General features: G+C 32.9%; 1 protein-coding gene across 4 annotated transcripts; it reads left to right on the top strand.

The window, feature by feature from the left end:
- The first annotated feature begins 538 nt into the window (after positions 1-538).
- Positions 539-8,362, top strand: LOC105159944 (Cyclophilin-like peptidyl-prolyl cis-trans isomerase family protein). 4 transcript variants are annotated; one of them, XM_011077178.3, is made up of 9 exons: positions 539-716; positions 1,582-1,695; positions 1,794-1,918; positions 2,536-2,608; positions 2,724-2,813; positions 3,731-3,770; positions 4,106-4,188; positions 4,273-4,339; positions 7,850-8,362. In XM_011077178.3, the coding sequence occupies exons 1-8, from the start codon at positions 591-593 to the stop codon at positions 4,291-4,293; spliced, it is 672 nt and encodes a 223-aa protein (XP_011075480.1). In that variant the 5' UTR covers positions 539-590; the 3' UTR covers positions 4,294-4,339; positions 7,850-8,362. The 4 variants fall into 4 exon arrangements, with proteins under 4 accessions (XP_011075480.1, XP_088736284.1, XP_011075477.1 ...); XM_011077175.3 differs by having other exon boundaries at positions 541-716; positions 1,770-1,918; XM_088880157.1 differs by lacking the exon at positions 7,850-8,362 and adding an exon at positions 4,585-4,834 and having other exon boundaries at positions 541-716; positions 1,770-1,918.
- Positions 8,363-8,707: the final 345 nt, after the last annotated feature.

Raw genomic sequence — 8,707 nt, 5'->3', positions numbered from 1 at the left:
TTCGAGAATCTAAAACTATACTTTTTTTAAAATAAAATACGATAAATTTAAAATTTGAGATAGAATTCCATACATGAAACTTTATTTTGAATTTAGACGTTTCCTATGTAATGCATTATACTTTTTATTTATGTAGATCACCTTTACTTTGAGTTATTAGTTGGGATATTCTCTTAATCATCTTTAATTTTTCATTTACTTTATTTTGAATTGGCCTGGTATTAGTAGCTGACGCTCGCTACTGTAGCTCATTAGGCTGGATTGGGATTTTAAAGTAATCCTATCACGCCAAGAGGTCTTATAATTTTAAATTAAGAATTTATGTCAATTAATAATGATTATTATAATATATTTACTTTTTCCCAACAAATTACATAATGATATTTGCATTATGTTTGAAAAATTAGGGGTAAAAATGCACACCTATTTCGGTATTTGAATGGGCCGGGCGGAATTGGGCCCGACCCATTAAGTTGATGAAGGTGAGCGGTGGTACCTTGTGCTCTAGAAATTGTACTTAATTGAGAGAAGAACACTACTACAGACTACACTAACACCGCTGAAAAACAATCAGGCGCGAAAGTCAACAAATGATGTGCAGTAGTGAAAGGGTCTCGATTGCCATTGCGATTGCATGCATGAGCTTTCTCTCCGGCGCTATCAGTGGTGCAATTGCTACAGTTCCTGAATTGGGATCCTCTCGTGTAGTCTTTCAGGTGCAATCGTCTGTCTTGCTTTTTGTGTGTGTATGTGTGGGTGGGGGAGCGGGGGGGGGGGGATTCTTGATGGTGTGAGAAATCTGTGAAATTCTGTGGGTAAAGATTGTACTTATTCAGGGATATTCGTGTTATTACGAATTGGCATGTGGAAATGGATGTGGTAAGTTGAAAGATTTGTTCTTTACTGTGAGTAGACTTGTTTGTAACTAAATATTTGATTACTTTGTTGGTTCTATTTTCCATGCATGTATGGGTAAAACTGTGAGGTTTTCTGTTAGGAAAATCTAGGGCTTTTGTGGATTAGAAGATTTGTGATTTTTATTAACCCATTTATCTGGTTGATGAACTGATAAAAATGCTGAAATTATAAGGCAACAGCCAATTGGAAGCAAATGATGTGCTTAGTTCGATTTTTTGTTGTGATTTTGTAGGAATTTGGATGAGCGGAGGGGGGAAGGGGGTAAAGATGTGTATTTCATGCTTGTGAACTGTTGGGATTTGAATATTTTCTGTGCCAATGAGACTGTTGAGATGCCTTGACTATCACTCTTTAAATTGGAGAAAAAAGGTGGACTTTGACTTCCAACATGGAGTTTGGATGTAGAATTTAGGTGAGAGAGCTCAATTCTTCAAGTGGATTCCTTGTTCTCTCAAGTGGTAGTGGTACATTGGTTCTTGATTCTTGCCTCTTTTTTCTTTTTATTCTAATTTTCTTTTATCTTTATATGTGGGTTGTGGGGTTTTATAACAAAAAAAAAAACTTTTCATGAGACTCTGGTGATTGGTGATTGAATTAGAAAGGTGATGTGTGTTAGTTTTATGAGATTTTTTTTCTGAATGGAATGGTTTGTTTGAAGTGCAGACAAATTATGGGGACATTGAGTTTGGTTTCTATCCTAGCGTTGCACCAAAGACCGTTGCACACATTTTCAAGCTTGTTCGGTTGGGATGCTATAACACCAACCATTTCTTCCGGGTATCAATGGTCAACTACAATACGTGAAGATTTTTGTTGTGATTGTGGGTGAACAATTTTTGTGGATTCTGCAGGTAGATAAGGGGTTTGTTGCTCAGGTGGCTGATGTTACTGGAGGAAGAACTGCTCCAATGAATGAGGTCCAGAGGTTGGAAGCTGAGAAAACTATTGTTGGTGAATTCAGTGACGTCAAACACGTCAGAGGTATTCTTTCTATGGGAAGGTAATACTGTTTTCCTCTGATACTTATTCCGCTGATTGGATTTTCATACCCTCTTTCTTCCAAGTTTAAGTATACTATAACTATTGTGAACTTCCACTTGATTTTCTTTCAATTCCTCTCGTAGTTCATGTAGGAGCAGAAACCAGTTTGCTATTTTTGGAAGTCTTCATAGAATATGAATTGTTTAGTTGCAGAACTGGTGCCATACTTGCGTAAATTTTTCATGTTCACTCAGTATACCTTCACACTATAACCATCTACAGTATGGTTTGTTTTATTCATTGTCTCATTAGATGTGCAATCATTTCAAAAGCATGCATGCTATTGTTACAGAAATACAGTGAATTCTGAAGTTAGCAGTCGATCTGTTTTACACCATCATTTTCTTCAGCAAGAAGTCTTATAAGATGTGATACAATGCTAGGATGCAATGTATAAATACCATTTGACTGAAGTTTTAAGCAGTTGAACCAGAAAAATATGTTCCTGGAGTAATTGAAAAGACAAATATGCTTTTATATTTATCAGTTTGTTATCCTCCTCTTGCCAGTATAATGTAAACATATATATACTTGTATGCATGTCAATTTAGTGAAGTCTACCCTTTTTCGTTACAGATATTCTGACCCAGACAGTGCCCAGTCCTCATTCTCAATACTCCTTGGAGATGCCCCTCACCTTGATGGCCAGGTTATGCTGGACAAGTTTACAATGGCCATGAACCCATTTCTCTCTGGATTTCTTTTTAAGTAGTTTCGTTCAAAGTATCATAAACATTAACTGTTTCTTCTGGGATCTATTTCAGTATGCAATATTTGGTAAAGTCACTAAGGGTGATGAAACATTGAGAAAACTCGAGCAAGTTCCTACCCGGACAGAAGGAATATTTGTAATGGTATATCTCATCATCATCATTATCTTGGGTCCTGTGTGTGTGTGACAACATATATATATATATATATATATATATTTAGCCATTTTATTGTGATTAAGATAATATATATGCGTTGATTGAAATGGTAATAGAGAAACTTTTCCTTGTCCTGCGTGTGTGTGACAACATTATATATATAGCCATTTTATTGTGATTAAGATAATATATGCCTTGATTGAAATGGAAATAGAGAAACTTCTCCTTGTCCTGTGTGTGTGACAACATTTATATATATATATATATATATATATATAGCCATTTTATTGTGATTAAGATAATATATGTCTTGATTGAAATGGAAATAGGAAAGTTTCTCTAGTTTGTACCAGTAGGCAACATATGTTGCAATTTCTTGTTTTGATACTGGTAACTTCCTGCCTAATGTAACTAGCCTGTTGGTATTGTTTTATATATTAAATACATGATATAAGGAATATAGCAGTGAGACAGGTTACAAGTAAAGCACCCATTATGCCCTCAATGTTTTGGCCTGTAACCCCAGGTCAGAGCGGTACAAGATATGTTCTGCCTCCTCTCTGAGCAGCCTACCAACTGAAGAATAGATTTTCAGTCATACTGTAAAGAGACATACTCTTTGTTTAGACTTTTCTAGCATTATGCTTGTATTAACAGCTTAGGCTACTGTCTGAAATGCTTCTTTGTAGTAGCTTATGACCATGTTACTTGTTCTTTATAAATGTTCCATTCAATTATTCCCAGAAGTGCTCACTCGAGTTTGTGGCAAGTTCTGAAGAGAAAAGACAGTCTTAGTGCCAAGTAATATCACTTCGATAGCTGAGTTGTAATGATCAAATATTGATCCCATTGGTGATGTTTTATGTCCGTAAAACTAATGTTTTCCCTCTTTCCTTTTCCAGCCAACTGAGCGGATCACTATTTTATCCACATACTATTATGGTAAGTCTAATCATTTAGTACCCATGGATATATTGTTTCGCTCATTCTTTTATTCTTGTACTCCCTTTAGCTCTTCCTGCCCTCCTCCAACCCAAGTAGTTTGCTTATTTGATTTTGCAGTTTGTAGCCATCCTACTAGTCTTTTTCACCATTGAATTAATATGTTTTGTTTAAATTCTCCTTCAATCAGTTTCATCAATAATCTTAATCAGAATTTTACAAATAGATAATTATTTAGTCAAACCTGCCTTTATCATTCTTTAAACTTTATGTAGTTTATTAGTTAATTTTATGAAAATACAATTACTCAAAGTATAAAGTTTGATTTGCTTTAGATACTGAAGTGGAAACTTGTGAGGAAGACCGGTTGATATTGAAGAGGAGGCTTGCTGCATCTGCTGTTGAAATTGAAAAACAGGTAAAAGCTTGCAGTATGTCATACATGTCCTCAAGAAAATCAAATGTTTGCTCGTAAACAAACACTTCTCCATGGATATTGCAGAGAATGAAATGTTTTCCGTAACCTAGCAAGAGCCTAAGGCCAAGATGAACGCGTTGCTTTGCAGTAGGTAATTTTCTTCTTCTGTGTGAATATTATGCTGTGTTTAAATTTTTGGAGAAGTAGTAGATATACACATTTTACTCCCAATTTGATGTTTGGAAAAACAAAGTAATTATATGGAAACAGTGTACAACTCGAGAAGTTTGACCAATCTCCACTTTTTGATGGTTTTACCTTCTTACAATGTCTGAACCTGAACTTGTCCATGCAAACCTTAACGTTGAAGCTTTGACTGAAAAATCCCATATGCAGCACATGATGGGAAGACATGCAACAAAACTTGGTTATCCATTTCTCAATGTGACACTTTTGGATCTTGAAATCATGGCTCCGTTGTGAAATTATAAAATTTTCTCTGTTTTTCCCCTGAATTTCTCTGTTGGCCTGTCGCCAGATTCTTGTATACATGTCTCTGCTATTATAGCCTAAAATGACATGAACACTAGTGCATGACCATGAATGGCACTCCAAACTGAATATTAATGGAAACTCGTTTTCTTTATACCGTTGTGCTTAATATGTAACCCACAGTAGCCAAACTCTATTCTTCTAAAAGAGGCATAAGGTTAAATCATGGTAAAAGTGTGAATCTCATAAGTGGTTGTTCCTATTGTGAAAAGACATTTTTTCTCTTATTAAGGTACACTTTTAAAAAAAAATTAGTTATAAAGAACAAAACTATCAAAAAGGAAACTATTTAGTAGCCTTAATAGCTCTAAACTAATCTAAACTTTAAATATATATAAAAATATTTATGGAACAAAAAGATTATAAAAATAACAGAAGAGAAATTGTAATGATGTATAATTAATATTACAAACTAAGAAAAAAGTAACTTTATACTAACATATTATAAACTAAATATCTATTGTATAATCAAATTATCATATTAAGTAAGCTAACATATTTGGAGAATCAACTTAGTAACAAGAAAATAATAAATAGAAAAGGAGTGAATTATGTTGAAAACAGAAATAAAAATCTGATAAATAAATAAACCAAGGAGAAATATATTTTTTTAGTATAAATTTAGAAAAGTAAAATAAGTATTAAGAATAAAAATCTACAAATAAAATCACTAGTTTAATTAAGTTGAAATTTCTCATAAAGTTCAATTATTCAGTGGTTCTCTTACTATTTGATTTTTTTTAATATTAGATAATCTTATATGCTCATTATTATTGTTACGTCTATGAAAATTACTATTTACACTAATAGCATAAAATAAGAATAATAATAAATACGACAAAAAAAAAATTTAGTTGTAAAATCAAACTATTAATAAATAGATAATACCAATTAGACTCATAAGAATAAGATAAAGAATCAAACTAAAATATGAAATAAAATATTGAAATGTAAAGGCAAAAAATAACATTTTATGCACATAATATTTTACAGTTAGACGTTACTGAAGATTTAGTATTTAAAAGTTTATAGTGAAATATAATTAGCACAATTATAGGACCCTACGATAGAAATTCTGATACTAGGATATGTTCAATTAGATTAAACTTTTATTAACAACAGTTAATAAATAATTAATTTAAAGTCCTTTAATGGAAATAAATTTTCAAAAAAAATACATTGAAGATATAGTAGGAAAAGAAAAAATATAACCGATAGAGATAATATAAAAAAAATAAATAAAACAACACTCAAAGAAAATAGAAAATAGACATAAAAAAACCTACAAATAAAAAATATTCAATTTTAATAAGTTGTAATTTCTTATGAAGAAATCCAAAAAGGAACTTTGACTAATTACTTTATTTTGATATTGGATTTTTTATGTATTATTATTTTTACTTTCAAATTAATTGGTTTGAATATAGGATCATGAAATATAATAATTAGTGAATACGAAATGAAGATTTTTAATTCTAGGATTAAATATTTTATTTTATAGTATCAATTAAATTTAGAAACTAAATTACAAATAATACAATTAAATGATACTCATTAATTAAAACAAGTATTATTAATTTGTTTGAAAACATAATTGTGTATACTAGTGATTCAATATAGAAATATACAAAAATTCTGAACTAAATATTTACCTCCAAATATATGTTCTTGCACGTGCATCGCACATGATACTTTCTAATCATATATCAATATCTAGAAGAAACAGAGGATTTCAGAAAGACAAGTTATGGCAACTGATATTTCACTGTTCAATTGATTGCCTTATAAGATCTCATAACCCACTGCACGCTTCTTGTTCACTTCTCACTTTTTCCTCCATGTCAGTGGATGTAAAAGCTTTTAAAAACATTGCACTTCCATCAATCTCTGGAATAATTTTTTGGGTTAATTATATTTTGCCATTCGAACTATAAATGTTTTTGCACTCTGACATCTAAACTTTTTTTTATATCAATTTACCATTTCAACTTTACGATATTTTGCACTTTGCCATTTATAACTATTTCTCAACCAATTTGTTTGTAAAAAAAAAATCATATGCAGTGCACATGTCATACTTAAAGGTTATATGATGTGATATTTTTCACATATGCATAGCATGTGGTGTTTTTCTGGCAGAAGAATCAACAAAAGACGATCATATATGGTAAAGTGCAAATTTCGCAAAGTTGAGATTGTAAGTTGGTACAAAAAAAAGTTTTGATGGCAAGTGTAGAAACAAGCATAGTTCGGATGGCAAAATGTAATTTACCCTAATTTTTTTCTTAAATTCTTGTTGAGTTAAGATTCATTAATTAACTACTGGCAAGATGGTTGAGTTTGGTATTATCAGAAGTAGATTCAGCAGGGGCAAGTCCTCAGCAAAATACACAGTGCTGATAAATGTTTTCATTGGTGATGTGATATTATTGTCGACTGATTTCTTTTACATACCTTTCAAATAATTTGTTTGTTATCAATTAATTATGTTGAAACATGTGTTTATGTATCACAATCCTTTGTTCCCAAAAGATGCAGCAAAATGCTGTGCAACTTGCTCTGATTTGTATCAATCTTGTTAAATGTAGACCCAAACCTAAGACCTATTACAACCTTAATGCTTCTACAGACACCTATTTATGTAAAGACCACTAGGACCTTGCTGCTAGTGATTGCTCTGGCATAATTTGTTATCTACCTCCTGTATAATTGTGGGCTCAATGCAGAGGTCTGGGACCATAGAAATGCATCTGTAGACCAAACGGCTTATGGATTGTTTATTTTGAAATGGGCCTCTAGGAAAATATAATAATGATTGGAAATCAATACCAAAGGCGCCAATCTTGGTATTCTCCTGTTGAATAATTAATGTCTGCTTGTACTATGCATCATCACAAGAATAATAACATGAATGTCATGTCTGCAATAGAATTTTTGAGTACCTTGCACATTAAGCAGCAATCAACGTTTGGACTTGAAGTTCAAGAAAGTAAACGTAATTTGGTTGGAAAAATGAGATTGCTGTAGTTTCCGCTTTGTTGTTCCATATGGGCAATTTCTATTCACCATTCTTCTCTTTCTTAATAAAAGATCACATGAATTTATGCAGTCAGAAAACGTTTCTGCGTCAGACGCTGCAGGGGAAACACACCACATGGTTGAAGATGATATAGCTGACTATATGGTTTTGAGTTGCCATTGTGTGTTTTAGGTGTAGGTGTGTGTGTGTGTGTCTGTGGTGGTTGGGTTTTGTGGAGGGTGGGGGGTGGGTGGGGTAGGGTGGTCCATGTTTTCGACATTGTTTTATAGTTATGTAAAGCTACATGGGTTGTTGGGTCTATTCACTTCTATGGTTGCAAATTGTATGGGACATTAAAAAGCAGCAGCCATATGGAGATGCAAGAAAATGGCTTCCATTCCTAAACAAGTTGTCCCCAACAGAGGATTTATTTCACATTCTCCACAGGTATGGGCATCTGAATCTTGTATTTTTAGCTTTGACTTCAATCTTTATGGATAGAATTCCGCACTGTGCACTACACCACTTCTTTGTATACTCAAACTAAGACTTCAACGTCTAAATGGGACACGTTTTCTGGGGGCGTTGGTTTTTCTTTGGCTATTTTCTGTCTATTCGGTGATATCAGCTCATACATCAAATGTTTTGGCTTTGTCAGAATAAGCTTGAGAAGTGAAACAGGTGAACATGTACAGATCTATTTCACCTTACCTATAAAACGTCCCGGTGTATGATCACGTGCCTTATGTCGGTACTTCTATACGAGTAAGATTGATATTACTGGTATCTGTCGCGATGGAAAGATAGAACTGATCGTTTCTCATAAAATAATAATAACAATAATAATAAATTTTCGTGGCTCAATCCCAACGACATCCTCTGAGTAGCCCGTCGAGCTCCTTGACAACATTGATTTCCTTGGAAGAAACATCACGTGACGATGGCTGG

The sequence above is a fragment of the Sesamum indicum genome, linkage group LG4, assembly GCF_026168435.1.
Source record: "Sesamum indicum cultivar Baizhima isolate 11 linkage group LG4, ASM2616843v1, whole genome shotgun sequence".
In the NCBI taxonomy this organism is placed as follows: domain Eukaryota; kingdom Viridiplantae; phylum Streptophyta; class Magnoliopsida; order Lamiales; family Pedaliaceae; genus Sesamum; species Sesamum indicum.
Note: the sequence above shows the minus strand (reverse complement) of the source record. Positions and strands in the feature narration are given on the sequence as shown.

Coding starts and splice junctions, on each gene's coding strand:
- LOC105159944 (XM_011077175.3), top strand. CDS start 591: ATGATGTGCAGTAGTGAAAGGGTCTCGATTGCCATTGCGATTGCATGC. Junction 1,696..1,769: donor ACACCAACCATTTCTTCCGG/GTATCAATGGTC, acceptor TGGATTCTGCAG/GTAGATAAGGGGTTTGTTGC. Junction 1,919..2,535: donor GGTATTCTTTCTATGGGAAG/GTAATACTGTTT, acceptor TTTTCGTTACAG/ATATTCTGACCCAGACAGTG.